The sequence below is a fragment of the Filicampus tigris genome, chromosome 7 (genome assembly GCF_054856515.1).
Source record: "Filicampus tigris isolate MCC_2025a chromosome 7, RoL_Ftig_1.0, whole genome shotgun sequence".
Lineage (NCBI taxonomy): Eukaryota > Metazoa > Chordata > Actinopteri > Syngnathiformes > Syngnathidae > Filicampus > Filicampus tigris.
In genome coordinates this window covers 9,122,387-9,139,105 of record NC_141223.1, presented here as the reverse complement: position 1 = coordinate 9,139,105, position 16,719 = coordinate 9,122,387, and the positions used below count along the sequence as shown (strand labels likewise).

At 39.7% G+C, this 16,719-nt stretch overlaps 1 protein-coding gene across 1 annotated transcript; it reads right to left on the bottom strand.

Moving 5' to 3' along the window:
- Positions 1-1,148: 1,148 nt before the first annotated feature.
- LOC147144691 (A disintegrin and metalloproteinase with thrombospondin motifs 15-like) lies at positions 1,149-15,078 on the bottom strand. The gene is made up of 8 exons (XM_086035439.1): positions 13,920-15,078; positions 12,301-12,433; positions 10,634-10,801; positions 7,547-7,830; positions 6,468-6,645; positions 6,168-6,343; positions 5,545-5,720; positions 1,149-4,435 (listed from the first exon to the last, which is right to left on the bottom strand). The coding sequence occupies exons 1-8, from the start codon at positions 14,856-14,858 to the stop codon at positions 3,658-3,660; spliced, it is 2,832 nt and encodes a 943-aa protein (XP_085891565.1). The 5' UTR covers positions 14,859-15,078; the 3' UTR covers positions 1,149-3,657.
- Positions 15,079-16,719: the final 1,641 nt, after the last annotated feature.

The following is a 16,719-nucleotide window of genomic DNA, read 5'->3' as shown; positions in this document are numbered from 1 at the left end:
CACTTTCTACTCCACCGCTCCCAATCTGTGGAATACTCTCCTGGACTATTAAGGGCACCAAGGGCACCACAGACTGTAAATGCATTTAAAAAAAAAAGCTTGAAAACACACCTTTTTAGAAAGCCTTTTTATTACATTTCTTCTTTGTGGACACCGTTTTAGCATCGTTTCTTTGAATATCGCCAAGCTTCCTTGGTACACCTTAGTTCCTAGTTTCCTCTTTTTTATTGTAACACAGTTGCACTATGAGTTCACTAGGTTGATGTAAAGTGCATCATAAATAATGATGATGATAATAATAATAATAATAATAATAATAATAATAATACCGTGTATTATTATTATTATTATTATTTAAAAAAATGTTTTTGTCCAAATATGACTCAGACCATTATTTTAGAAGGTATATTTAATATTGTATGGTGATGATTAAACATTTTCACATAACTGAAAAGGTGTTCTACAGTAGTAAGTCTATAAAAAAAAATCCAATATTGTATTGTTTTTAAATTATACACTATTATAATTCTTAGTCATCCAGACCATGGTCATCCTAGGTGTTTTGTGTCAAGCACAACTTGGATTAGTTCATGTTTGCTTTTTAATACTTTCTTATAGTCCTTTTTTGATAACATGCCTTTCTCCAACTAATTCCACTAATCCCAGTTTAGTTTACTGGAATATTAAATATAAAAGCAAACCACACCTATTTTTTCTGCCAAAACGACAGTGTCTAGACCGAATACCTATGAAAAATGCACTAGGGTTTTGTGCCAGCTCTGCATGGTGTGTTTCCATAGTGCGGCTCGGACAAGGTTCCTTGACAAAACATAATTTTTAAATGGATGAATGAATCTTTTTTCATCAGCAGTCATGCCTCACTTGAACAGGCGCTAGTGATTGTCTCATTCACGTAATTGGTGAAGACTGGGTATTATGGCACATCTTGTATACTTTACTATTATATACTGCACAGTTTTTAGTTTGCATAAGCTGTACTGTATGTTATGTGCGTGAGTGTGCGTATGTGCGTATGAGTGAAGAACAAAATGTAGACGGTACTGAATATGGGCACCTCGAAATAATGTGCATCAAATGCCGTTGCTTCATATATACAGTATAATTATTTATTTATAGTTTATTTTATACATCTAAATACATGTATACATAGTATACAATACAAAATAACAGAAATAATATCTTTAGTACATCGGGTAAGGAGAAACAAACTGTACATTGCCGTCTTTTAGACGATATGATATGTTTCCTCTCCCTGAAACTGAACACAACAGAGGTGAAAATGGGCTCTTTTAACCTTCTAAAATAAATGTCTGTGCGATTGATACAAGTCATGGAGATACAGTAAAGGATTTTAACAGATCATATGATATGAGCACCTATATCCCCAACAAAATGTAAACAGTCCGAAAATAACCACAAAATGACGACTGGAATGCAATATGCAATATGGCCCACAAGGTAATAGTTTATCTTATGGGGACTGAGTGTGGTTTTTGGTTCATGTTCCCTTCAAATCTATGCATCAACATGGCTTTGCATTTTCTGCATGTATATACAGCAGGCTTTTACAACTAAGTAACATCAACATGCTTTGCCTATCTAAAGATCCTTTTTGTGTGTGTGTGTGTGTGTGTGTGTGTGTGTGGGTGTGTGTGGGTGTGTGTGTGTGTGTGTGTGCTGGAGACGCTGAAGCAGCCATGCAGAAGTTGCAGAGTAGATAGCAGCCAGTAAGCAATTTACCCACAGCGATGGAGTTAATGTGAATGCTTTTGCCTCTTGTTTTGATTTGGATTAATCAATTGGTAATGGATGAATTGAAATTCAAAACAAAATAACAATAGTCATTTATGCTGCAAATACTATATTATAAATCATTTTTTAAAAATTCCAATATCTATATTTCCTTATAAACTGCCATATGTTAAGAAATGATTAATCGCTCAGCTAATAACAAGGATGTATATGAAGTACAGTAGCTTTTTATGTGAACACTAGACTGCATTGCAACTTGAAAAGCATACCTTCAAGTTGATTCTGTTGGGTCTGTGGTGGTTCTTGTTCCACCCTCAGAATACCGAGACCCAGATTAAGATCACCAAGGTCATATCGTTTTGGTGGCACAGAACAAACAGCTTAGTGTCAGCAAGCTCATTTCTGAATGAACACAGACTACCATATGCAAACAGTCCAAATGCACCGCTGGCCCTTTTGCAACTAATGTTACATTTTGCCTCTAACTACACATTTTTCAACTCTTCATCTTTTCTTTTAATCTAATGATACAAATAATGTGATTGATTGCAAGAAAATTAGAATTACTTTGTTCTCATCACTTTGTGCCTGCAGATTTGTTTTATTTTACAATGAAAGGCAGTCTTTTTCAATACATGGTTCAGGTGAAAATGTTCTTCCCTGCTATAAGGTCCACTTAAGATATTCATCACAGCACATGGAGAGAAAAAAATGATATGAAATTAGATAAAAATCTCATATGAATAAAAACATCTGCCAATGTGACTGCACTGTCAACAGACAGATGGTACAAACAGTATCCTGTCAATGTGAGGCTGATGTCACTGAATTAAACCAATTGGGGAAGTACTGTATATACAAGCCTCTACACAAAACAACAATTTTAAAAATGCCCAAGGAAAATTAAAACTTGAGCAAAATTAGGGAGCATTACATATCGTCGCCGTCCTGTGAAAAACACATGTCCATTTTTTCAATTTTCTTATTTTTATGTAAATGGTGTTTCCGCGTTACGGACATCGCATTAATGTAATATATTTTTTTTTTTATTCCAAAATTGGACATAAGTGTTTTTCACAGGACAACGACGATATGGCCTATGACACATTAGTGATGTGTGGAGCTTTAAGGAAAAGGAAAACAATGCATAGGTAACCTACATTTATCTAAGGGGAGTCTGTTTGCATGTATTTTGGGTTGTTGCAAGTCTTCAGTAAATATAAACGGTGATATTGGATATGAGTGATTTGAAAATAAATGTAATAGCCAGTTAAAAGAATCTGATATCGACACAAAATCAGAATTGGACAGTTAAACCAACAGTGTAACTCCAGCCCAAGATAATTGTGCAGCAGCCAACAGCACTGAAACAAAAAACATACATTTCAGTAAAATATTTCCAATACAGTACTGTCTTTCACATTTACACCAGTTTCTTCGCTAAAATGAGGGGAGAATAAAAGCCATTTTACTGCTAACACTCATTGCGTTACGAATAACAGCACAGGGTTCAAGCAGACTCTCTAAATATTATCGGTTAGCCTTAACTTGGATTGCTTTCTGCTCTCGAGACATCCTCTCATGTATGCCAGGCATCACTTGTGAATGCAGAGGCATATTTCACATGTCCCGGAAGAGGTAGACTTAGATAAAGTCCAACCCGACTCAGTTGGTTAGACAGTTGAGGAGAGCAAAACGTGTTTCTCTCGTATAAACAGAAGGTCTGAGGAAGACCATCTCCGTCGTCAGTGACTTTGTTTTTGTTGGTCTCACACCCTTCAGCTGCAGTCACGCGGCATTTGAGTGTATTTTCAAGCAACAAAAACCACTGAGTTATAACCGTGATAATGACGTAGCATGTGTCTAATGCCATTTGAATCAGCCTCAACACAGTCTCAGATAGCAGAGGTCCAGCTCCTGAGGCTTCCTCCTTCCGGAACAGTGGTCTCTAGGCAGATTAAGACCATTCTCAGTCACGCAGCGCACTGGCCGCCGTTTAAATCCCCTGCCGCAGGATTTAGAACAGTGAGACCAGGCCCCGACATCCCACATGGGACATGGATCTCCACAGGCTCTCATAGCAACAGGCCTGTCGGCACTGTGACAGCCGAAGGCCGGACTCCCATCCGTGTTCTGACACAGGACCAGCCTCTTCTGCAGGCCGCTACCACAAGTCACTGTGCACGCATCCCAGTTTCCGGTCACCCAGTGCTTTACTGGCTGCTTCGCCATCCCCTTTTTTTTGGCTTCTACTTTGTTACCATTCAATAAGATGCTATTGTGTGACGCATGGTTCTTCTCCTCTTTCCGCAAGGTCTTTTCCTCTTTACTCTCTTTGGCAAGATAGTAGGAGTAGCGCACCCTGGGAGGGGTCATCTTCCCTACAGAAAGCACTTCCACTGTCAGCGCCTCTTGCAGCGGCCTTGTGGACTGGAGAATCTCCACAGACGTTGAAGTGCCACTGTAGCGCAACAGGCTGCCCTTCACCATTAGGTCACGCTCCGCAGCTGACACCACGTAGTTGCCATTCAGCAGGTACTTCCCATGCTTGTTCTTAACTGCTAGGTAGTTTTCGTCACTGACGATTCCTCGGTAGCCCCGTTGGCGGATGTCAATATTTGATGCGCCAACAGGCAGCGTCACCACAAAGTTATAGCCGTGACTGTAAAAGAGCAAAGATGTAAACATGTTAAATTCATTCCAGGTGAGTTGAAGTAAAAACATATTGAAGAAAGCATAATTAGATGAATTAAAAAGAAAAAAAAACAAAAACAAAAGGATATTGAGTTTTTAATTGTTTATACACAAACTCTTGGGTCTCTGGAGTGTTTGCCCACCCATCAAGCGTAAAATTAAGCAAACAAGTAAATTTAAAAAAATGCTTGCGTTCCACTGTTAGAAAACAGTGTCACTAATTCACATCAAAAACCCACACAGAGTTTCTCTACACAAGACTTGGCAACTAAGCTGGATGATAGCCGTAGCCCGTCGGGAACTAACCAGAAGCTCTATCATAAATCTTAATGTACGCATAGCTGCAGTGTTAGCATAAATTAGCAGATTAGCAATGCGTCGCCTGCATTTGCCTGATAAATGAATCTACTATACTGATTGACAAGTCTGATTATGACACAAGTAACTACATATTCCTTTGTCCGCTCCTTTTTTGTTCTCCTTTCTCTTCAGACTCTGGGCTACTTGCTAAAAAGTAGCCGCTCTTCTCATCACAACGCCCTAACGCCACTCCTGGACATCATTGTAACTGAAAGTGTATTAGCCTTGGTCTTATAGCATCATTTGCATGGCCCAGTCCAAATCATTTTTTTTTTAGTTGTACCAATAGGTTTTAAGTGTGTTGTCAATATATTTCCCTTTGTGGATTTTGACCGAACAATAGCTGAAATCGATTATTGAGGCAAATGAAACCGTTGTAAATTGTGAGAAATAAATAAACCAAAAACATTCTTGTGTGTTTTCAGATAGCAGATCCAGATGATAACCAAGACTTTGTGTAAATGTGTCATTTATCATTTCCCAAGTTGTTAAAGCAGAACATTTGATCATTGTACTATCACCCTGACAGCCAAGTCATTATACCATTCAAGGTATAATGACTTTTTTTCTGAGGGTGTACAACACCTTCAAACAATAATGTATGCACTGTAACAATAATGTTTAGGCTTCTAGTTATGCTTAAAAGTAGCTCTGTTGTTTTTTGTGTCTCTCTCGTTTAGACATAGTTTGCTGACAAATCACATACAAACGACATACATGGGTTTTGTGAACATTCCGGAGACCTTCTTACAGCCCTGGTTGTCACCGCCACACACACTGCATTTGTCAAATTTCTTCTTGGAGTCAAGTTTCCCATCGCAGCCTGCTTTGATGCATCTCCCCTGAACGCATACAGCAGTGGAGTCCGGTGAACAGGGCGTCCCATCCACAACCTGTAGGGTACGGATATTGATTCATTGACAAAGCAACAAAAAAAAAAAAAAAATAGAAGACGCTAAACAAAACTAAAGCTAAACTTTATACATTAAATTCTATTTCTAGAGATAGTTGTTGTCTATGGTGCAACACCCAACCTGCAACAGCAACCAATCCTTGAACAATTACAAAGACACCACCTATTAAAATAAGTAGAATGTAGAATGAAGCTGTAACTTTTTAGCGTGGAAAAGGTGCAAAAGGTTATCTTGAAGTCCTATTTATGTATTTATATTATTCATACATTAAAAGACTGAAATGGACTACATGACAGATGCATTTCTGAGCAGTGTTAGACCTTTAAATAACGCGCCACTTTATGAGTTGTCTGTTGTTCCTAATCACTGACTCTTATTGTTTTTCACTTTTTCATTGATATTAAAAATGATGGGAAAACTATATACCTTTGGCGCAAGGACATAGAAGTAACCAGTCCCATTGGCACGACAGATGAGCTTGCATTTGTCCTTGGGGGAAATGCCAGAATATTTAGGAACCCACACCACAGACGAGCCCAATCGGTTCATGTTCAGGTTTATGCCATTGAATGCCTCACACTGCTCTTCCCGGAAACTCTTAACTAAAGGTGCAAAAAAAAAAAAAAAAAACAGTTTCAAGATTATAATTGAAATCCTTTGAGAATTTATGATGTAGAATCCAAGGTCCTATGATAAAAGTGTGAATGTACAGACAGAGCTTTGTACCTGTATCAAGACACAAGTTGAGGTTGCACGAGCGATACTTAATTCGAAGGCCATAGCAGTATTTGCCTCCATTCTCAGGGACTGGGTTGTTACACTCTCTCCTGGCCAACTGGACACCTCCACCACAAGTTCTGGAACAATCTCCAAATGAGCCCCACTTCCCCCATCTACCATCCACCTGGGACAAATAGAAAAAAATAGTTACCACAACTCCAAATAGATAGACCAGTAGAGTTGACTGAACGAGACGTCACATCGCTCACATAACGACCAACCATGCCTCAGCTTCAGAAAACAGGTGAGCTGTGATTGGTCGTTACCTGAGCCCTGAGCAACTTCAAAGTCATTTTCAGTCGACAGAAATGACAAAATGGCCACCCCCTGAGATGGCTAAAAACGTGTGGATTTCCCATATTCCACAAAGGCAATATTAGTCAGAATGCCTTGTTTCAACTAGTGGGCCTGCATAGAACATATTCTAGAAAATATATGTTTGGGTTGACTTCTACTTTAAATGTGATGGCCACCCTTTGCTACCCGTCATCTAAGAATTTGTGATATCCTTATTGGCTGGGCTCCCAAAACCTTTGTGGTATGCCCAAGGCCCCAAACGGATTGATTGAAATGATGATGTGTGACCATGTGTCAAAGTTTTGTGTAATTGGATCGGTCAATGAGGATGAGCAGAAAAGTGTGATGGAGTGGTCACATGTCATAGTGCAACCACATGGGAGACTAACCTATAGTATAAACCGGATAGATGATAGTCGAAAGACTATATAAATTAACCTGAAACACAACATTTGTGTTTGGTAGAAACGCAGAACTTGAACTGTCACTTTTGGTTAATTGCAGGGCAGTTAAAATTTTGGATGCTTTACACCATACCACCATGTGGCAGAAAAACAATAACAACCCCCATCCCAAAATACATATATCAGTTTAGGAGAGGTATTTATAAAAAATAAATACATTTTAAAAAGTGTTAAAATAGCAAGCTTCTGCTAAATATGTGCTTATTTTTGTGAATATTCAGGATGAAACTTTTCTTAAAACTTTTTTTGAACAGTATACAACACCTTGATGTGCATGGTAGTGTTCTTCTCAGTGCAGGCCCCTTGGTAACACACTCTGCCAGTGCCACAGCTGGTGCCATCTGCCCAGGGAAAGTGTCTGGTTTGACAGACCAGCTGTCCACGGGCCTTCCCGGTGCACCACAGTTTGGAGCAGGGCTGCATGTAGGGGCAAGGCTTGGAGCCATCCCCAAAAGCCAGTTCACACTGACTATGAAGATTGTAACTTGAGCCGGGCAGGTTATCTGGGAGAGACAGCTGCCTCTGGGGCTGATCCAGCAAACAGTCTCCTGCAAAAAAACAAAAACAAAAAAAAAAACCAGCCGGAAAAACAATCAGTTTCAAGTTCTTCGTGCCCTTACAGTATATTGACACGAAAAAACATTAATCCATGCATTCGTATAACCATTTGTCCTGTTCGGGGCTGTGGAGAAATGGAACATATCAAAAGCTGACTTTGGACGAAAAGGTAGGCAAATACGCTGGCTTGATCACCAGTAAATCACAAGTCACAAGAGTTAGTGTTGGACATAAATTGTGCAGTATAGCACCCTATGAGATCTTCACTAATAATCTTAAAGCAAGTGCAAATGACTCATGTCATGCTAAACTTCATGACAGCTTGCTCACTATACAAATATTATGGAGGTCAAGAGGACGTCATAAATCATCATGTTTTATTGTCATAGACACACAGAATCCATTTACAGTCAGCTACAAGAGTTTACACGTGGACCAACTTGTTAGAAATAGGCTGCATAGGAAAAGACAAATGACTAATAAATAGAAATATTCTTCTCAGTGTGATAGTAACAGTATCTGCTATGAATTTTTACTTTCTCGGATAATGGGGTTTAATGCTTTCAGCCAGTGAGCCTATGAAATGATACCAAGCGAGGACCGGTGCACTGCGCGAGGAAGTCTGGAGTGGCAGAGAAATATGTTAGAATACGTCAGAAGATGTGTAACAGCTGTATGACGGTGATGAGGTGTGACCGAGGAGTTCGGGGCGGAGGTGCGACTGCACCGGGGATCAGCTCTGAGCCCCTTCCTGTTCGCATAAGAATAGATAGGCTGACAGATGCAGTTAGACTGAAATCCCCATGGACCATGATGTTCGCAGATGTCATTGCGATCACCTGGGAAAGCAGGGAGCAGGTGGACAAACACTTAGAAAAGTGGAGGCATGCACTGGAAATGAGAGGAATGAAGATTAGACTTTTAAATATTCAGGGTCAAAAGTCCAGAGACACCCTAGCCCTGAAAAAAACGGATCTAAGTAGGTTGGAAAGGGTGGAGGAAAGTGTCATGGGCGTTATGTGGTCGAAGGGTGTCTAGTCAAGGTCAAGTTACAGAGATCAGATTTAAATGATTTGGGCATGTTCAGAGGTGAGATAGTATCAGGCTCCTTCAGAATTTGTTGATGAGCTGATAATTTGAATCAGGTATGTTGCAGCAAGGAGAGATGGAAATCATGCAGGAAAGCGACCCTTGGGGATACGAGTTTGACACCTATGGCTTAGGTGGAAAAGACCGACGCGCTGCGGCGACGCCCACCAGAACAAGTTGAAAGGAGCACTGTTAAAATGAGCCAATTAACTCTAGTCTACGGCATTCACAGCGTAGGACTTTTAAAACAAATACCTAGATATTTAGCTGCAATTGATTCCTAATGTTGATCAGTGAGTTCAGTGAGTTTTTTAGGAAGCTACTAAAGTCAAATCCAAATGCAGTTGGGCATCTTTGTGTGAAGCCCTGAAAACAAAGAGGAGTTGCAGACTATCTGATATTTCTCTCTAGCTTAATCATGAAGGATGGCTTTCACATTACATTTACTACCAACTTACTGAAAAAACACATGGAGACCATATCTGTCTTAAAAGGGACATGTGTCTATCTTATCTTCCCGTTCTGAAATTTGCATTCCAGGAGTCCAGTACAGTAGGTTAGGTTTTTCAACTTAACATCTTATTATTTTAATTAGTATTATTTTGCAATGGTCTCCTCTCTCGTTTTGTCCTGACAAGGAAATAAAAAAGTGTCATTTATAGTGTGAATATTTGGATAGGTGTGCATTGAGCAAGATTGTAAAGTCTGTAGCAAGTCCCACACGGGCAATGTTTGCAGCAGTTGAGTCACACATGTCATTAGATGATAAAATTAGATTTATACTATGCATCCGATAGATTGGTGAGACGTCAAACCCAACATTCTGAATTCTGGTATGCCATTCCTACTAACACCATCGTCACCTCATTTTCCATTAAAACTGGCCTCTGCCAACTTTTTCTCTGTGTGAATTCTGTCAGACCATGTGATACCGCAAGGAAAACAATTCAAGCTATTCTGCTGATCTGCGATATTGGGTCAACTACACAGTCAATTTCAGAGAGTACATTTGAATCTAAAAAGACTATATTTGGTCCCGGTAAACAAAGTAAAATTTGAGAGTAAAATATTCATCATAAATTTCTCAGAGTAAATTTTATGCTGAATATTTCACTCTCAAATTCTACCTTGTTTCCTGGGACCAAATGTAGTCTTTTTTTTGGTAAAATGTACTGTATTAAATGTACTGTGTAGATTTTGAAAATGTAATTGAAACTATGTCGTTTTTTATTTATCCATACTTTTCCCATACCGCATATCCTGTTCAAGGGTTGCGTCGATTTCAAAGTTATCCCAGTTGACTTTGAGGGAAAAGCGGACTACTCCTTGAAGTGGTCACCAGTCACACACTGCATACAGTCAGACAACCATTTACACTCATGTTCACAAGATTACTGAGTGGGAATTGAACCCACGCTGTCGACACAGAAGTCAAGCGAAAGAACCACTACACCATTAGTCACCTTGAAGCTTTTTAATGAATCAACGATTACTGATTTTTCTTCTGTGTTTCATGACATTGTTTCCTTTACATTTTGCCTGAGTGGTTGTAGTTTAAGTTGACACGTTCAGTTGACCCATTGTAGCCACTGACTGTGTTTTTAAATATATATAAATAGATCATAACCAGCTGACAGCATAACACCTGGACGGAATCTCGAGTCCTTCTAAATCAAGAAGCATACACAGGAAGGGTTCACTAACCATGACCTCGATCCAGAAATTCAGTAATGATGGCTGCACTGCACACAGACCAGGGACGACTCCTGTCGATCTGAATTAGAGTTGGGGACATCATGTGGTTGTCTTTTAGTTTCCCAAAGACCTCCTCACATGCCTTCACATTGTCATGGGGCATGTTGAAGACATGACCTACGAGGATAGCGTGGGAAGGGAAGACGAAAAAAAAAGAACATCACATAGCTAACTACTTAACGAATAAGAAGACAAGATGAATATCATCACATTAAGGACATCGCATGTTAGTTGAAGTATTTCCATGTTCAGTTTATCGAAAACAAGATAATCTGTAATTCGGCACACAATGTACTGTTGCGTTGGCTTTTAGACTCAACACTGACGCATATGAAAATATTTTTCTAAAGGCTTCGCCAGACATCTATTCATTGTGTATTGAGAAGGCATAGCAGACTAAAATTGGACTGATTTGAAGCTGATGTCATAGTAAGCAGGAATGCAAGTATGCATGGGAATATAAAGCATGGCATACATCCATGTGCTTAACCAAGCCTGACAGGGGAATTCAGTTTCCAAGGAAACTATTTCTTTCACTTAATATGAACATGAAGAACCTTCCAAAAGAAAAAGAAATTGTGGTTTCAGTGTGATCAATTAGAAGACAAACATGTTCAGCCAAATTGTTTATGACTACTTATTACATTACATATATGAGAGGAATGTAATACAATGTCTCTCCAGGGGAGGTATTGGCTGGTTTTGGACACAGTTACAACTAACCTTATAATTTAGCCGCTGAGAACTAGAGTGGGGTATCTCTTTTTTGTAATTTCAAAGTTAAAGTGGAACTCAACCCAAACATATTTTTTTTCAAGAATATATTCTATGCAAGCCCACTAGTTGAAACAAGGCATTCTGATAAATATTGCATTTGTGGAATGAGAGTTAATCCACCTATTTTTAGCCATCTCCGAGGGCGGCCATTTTGTCACTTCTGTCGACTGAAAATGACATCACAACTGCTCACGGCTCAGGAAATGACCAACGACAGCTCACCAGTTTTCTGAAGCCGAGCCGTGATTGGTCGTACCCTGAGTAGTTGTGATGTCATTTTCAGTTGACAGAAGTGACAAAATGGCCGCCCCCTGAGATGGCTAAAAAGCAGTGGATTTTGCTGCTTAACTCATATTACGCAAACGCAATATAAATCAGAATGCCGTGTTTCAACTATTGGGCCTATTGGGAACATATTCTTGAAAAAAATGTGTTTTGGTTGATTTCCGCTTTGAGTGCAGAAATGAATATTAAATGACGACGTACTACTATATGTATTTGTCTTTTCCACCAAGTATTCCCAGTGTTTTATGTTATGTATTGCCATTATAAAGGTTCACAAAACATTGATGAATCCCCACTTTTTTATCACCATTTCTTACAGATCACTAGTTTAGGGTGACCCTTTTTGAAAGACTCATCCTCTGTCACCACTGCACCATGTCAGTTTTTGTCATTGCGTAGTTCATTAGTGAGTCATACTGTTGTACTGCTAGGCAATCCCACAATTTGCATCGCTAACATGGCTATTGACAACCGTTTCGCATAGTTGTGATGGAACCACGGATCGGGGTTTATTGATCCAAACAGTAACTGCCGTGAGCAACTTTGCATCTCACCAAGTTCATGGGCCGTTGTAAACGCTGACGGCAGGCCATCATCTTCAATGACAGAACAACTCCTCTTGGGGTCACACATGGTCCCGACATCAGCCATCCCCAGCGTATCACAGGTCGTGGCCCCACAAAGATCCTGGTTGGCAACAGTTCATTAGGAAAAGATTTGCTGGAAGAAGGCATCAGAACATTACTCACGATATGTTTTGCATATCTGAGCCATGACGTTGACAGACGCTAATACAAGGCACATGCTCTGTCGTTGTTCTCAACTTGCTGTGTGTTGATGTATGGGCTCAAACAAGATTGACTCTTGCTTAGCAAGGCATTAGAAAAGAATACATACACTTAGCCCACATACAGCCGTGTGCAGTAATTATAGCCTATAGTCAACGATAGGATAATCAGCCAGGAATGTATTTTGTTATTTCTAGTAAGTAGGGTTGGGCAGTTTTCCTTTTTCTGACTGCATCAGAAGTTTTGGGTGAACTCAAATTTGTCTTTTGCTCATTTGTGGTTAACCACTGGGTTGGACCGATGTTGTGTGGGATCGTTTAAGGAATTAAATGAACTGGCAGATGCCTGAATGAACTTGTAGCTTACTTGATTTAGGGTGCTTAAGGAGAAGCATCTACAATGGATTTTATTTTAGCCTCAGTTGTGTTTTTCACTTACATCCTTTTCTCTTTATGTTCATTCGCTTTATTTGTTTGTGAAATGCACACGCATTATTTACTTTTTTTTTTTTATCGCTTGGCTAAACAGTTCCCCATCTCCTCTCTACTGAACAACATTGTAGTGAAAGATGCATTTTATGACATTGCTATGAAACAACAAATGGCAGAGAGAATCCAATTTCTTTTGCGTGGTACTTTCATGGTTATTGTTTTAAATATCACAAACCAAGTTCCAGTTCCAGTTTATTGTAGTAGTTTTAGCATAGGCAGTGGCATCGCCTATTTTGGGGGGCTGACACCCCCCTAAAATGTTCTCAAGTAATATCTTATTTTTATTTTGGTTCACATCCTGTACATCTCCTGGGGGCTGAGCCCCCTCTATTCGTAAAACCTAGTGACGCCCCTGAGCACAGGTATGGTATAAAAGAGAGGCACAGTGACATATTGGTCTCTGTTTCTGCCCCAAAGCAGGAAGATTTGGGTTGGTCCTCGTTTCTTGCTTTCCTATGTGACATAATAACATTCTTAAAGGGTCTCTTTGCTTGCTCTGTGGTCTGGCACCAATATTGGTTAACCCATCTTTGAGGCAAATAGCGAGATTTTGTTCAATTAATTCACACCGTCAAAAATAAGCATAGGGCAGTGTTGGTTTCTATGACAGGTGTTTAATCTGCACGCATGTATGCAAAAAGATTGCAATATAAATGAAGTCACCCAAAACATCATCACATTAAAGGTGACATATGTGAAATAGATTTTTTTACGAGACACAAAAGTGAGATACTGTACTTGTTTCTGCGATGAAGGCTGATTTTTAATGAAATGAACACATTTTCAGCAATGCAATCTGCATACTCCGGGTATTCTATAGTGAATCATTAAATGATCGCAGATTGCACCAGCAGAGTGATGCATACCAGCTGCACACATTCTGCTCAATCTTACCTGTTTGGTGAAGAGAATTGCAGTGTCCCAGTACTCGGGATGCTTGTCACTGTGTTTATTTAACTTCTTCTGCCAAGAGCAGAAATTGCGCAGAGTTAGGGCAGCATTACTGGAAACCTTTGGCCCCCTGTCATCTTCCTTGAGCACCACAAAGCCCACAACCACTATATTGATCGAGTTTAAGATGCTGGGGTGCTTGTAAAGCTTGGCAGCCACTGACATGAGTGTCAGCAGGTAATGCTTCAGCTCATCCCCGTGAAATGAATCCATGGATGGATCTGCCACCACCAGCACCTCCACAAACCTGGGGATGGAGGTAAATCTTTTGGACCTCCCCAGTCTTTCCAACACAGTTTCGGAAGAGCCTCCAATCTCCATTTCACTCATATACTTGTATTTTTCCAGGGACGTGCTGAATTTAGAGTCAGGTGTCACTCCACACTTGCTGGTGAAGTTGCCGACCAAGGGTGCAGAGCTTCTCCGGCGGTGGATGACATGCGTCTTGGATGAAAAGTCCCCAGCCTCGGCTGCTCCATCCTCACCTCTTGCGAGGCTGATGAAATATTCCATGCCGTTCTCATAAAACCCCCCGTTGAGACCTTTACACAAGCTTAGCGCAGCAAACGAGTCCGGCTGTGAGTTGACGTTACCGGAATAGAAGCATTTCCTGAGGTCTGCAGCTGATGTGTTGGGCTCGAATGGGTTTACACTACCCGGTCCGAGAAAATTAGAATCCGGCTGGAGGTGGAGGTAAAATTCCTGTTTGAACGCATTGATCCTAAAAGTAACATGTTTTTCATTCATCTGTAAATGCTTTCCATGCGCAAGGGGGTCCACTCGTAAAGGTTTGCAGAAGTCAGCTTCCATGCCGTGTGTAAATGTCACATAAAGAACCACTTTAACGCAAATGATCAAAGTGGAAGTAATAAGTGTCGCCATAGCTGCTCCACTTCTTGCAAGTCACCCCTTTTAAGTCCTATTAGTTACGTTTGCATGCAATTTATTGCACAGTAGCGCTCTCTTTTAAAAAAAAAAATCCCTACAATTTCCATTCGCTTTGCTCTTTTGCCATTATTTCGTGCACTAAATCTCGAAGCATGCACACCGATGACCTCTGTCAGCCGGAGGTGTGCGCATAAGAGAGTTCATGCATCTCGGTTGGTGCTGCAGACCGCAGCCACTTGTAACTCTCCAAATATTATTGTTGCTGTGCAGCATGTGACAGCAGCCAGAACATCATCAGCCCTCCCACTTGCCCCCCGGAGACTGCTTCAAATATCGAATTGCATGCATCCACAGCATTAGTGCACATTTGCATACAAATATAGGTAAATAATATATAATTTAATGCTAATTCTTATAGTGATTTTATGCTATAATTTCGACAAACACTTGTTAAACTGTATCAAAAACAGTAAAAACGCTGGGAAAAAAGTACAAAATGTCTGAACTTGGAGCAAAGAAAGTAAAACATTGTGTTTTCTGGCGCATCATAGCCTTGTATTGCATCGTTAACGTAGTTAACCTTAACGTTTGTCTACCCCAGACAATCCAGTAGACGGTTAGGCTATAGGCAAAGTGCACCAGCAGCATAAGTGCACATTTGCATACAAATACAGGAAAATCTAATTTAATGCTCATTCTCGTAGTGATTTTCTGCTATAATTTCGACAAGCACAAGCACCGTGGCCTTGTATTGCATCGTTAATTTAGTTTGCCCGACGTTTGTCTAAACCAGACAATCCAGTAGACGGTTAATCATATAGGGAAAGAGCGACATCTGCTGCAACTTGGCTTTTGCACGATTGTGACGTTGTGAAAATGTCTTGTACTCTACCGCCATCTGGTGGTACGCATTAAACACCTGTGATTACAACGATGAAGTTTTGCTTGTCAAATAGGTATTAACTTACAATACTTACAATAATAATAATCATCAACGTCATCATCATCATCAACATAATAATCATCATAATAATTATTTTGATGATTATTATTATTACGATTATTATTATTGTTACTACAGCATAGACTACTACATAGATTTCTATAATGCCTTTTCAAGGTATCATAGCTTTTATACACAAGGAACATGCATATGTATACACAGGTACAGCATGATAACAAAACACAATAATATCACGATAAGCCTATATATATATATATATATATATATATATATATATATATATATATAACGTTCACTATTGTGCACTGTTTTTCTTTTATAAAGTACAATGACATTAATAAACAAAAATAAGAAAGCAATACATCTCTGGATAAAAATCAAAACGAAACATTATCTTTGGAAAGAGAGGTTTAAATATATATATATATATATATATATATATATATATATATATATATATATATATATATATATATATATATATATATATATATATATATATATATGATGCTTATTGACACTGATCCTTGCTTTTGACCACACCAGCCCTGCATGTTCTTGTTACGATTTTAGGTTTCCCTGCAACGTAAGAGCAAAAGTAGCAATAGATGGCTACTACTAGATTGCCGCCTTGGGGGTCGACCTGGGGTCTTGGCGGAGGTCTGTCACTCACACACACACGCACGCACGCGCGCGCGCGCGCACACACAGGCTCTATGAAATAACCAGAGTAGCCGACACGCAGCTATGCATAGTGTCCATGTCCTGCCTATCCAACATGCTGAGTTAATAATAGTTTCTCCACAAGGGTAAGGGGAGGCTTTTATCCTCACGTTCCTCAAGCAACGAGTGGGAGGAGGATTTCCAGCAAGCGAGATTATCAAAAAATAC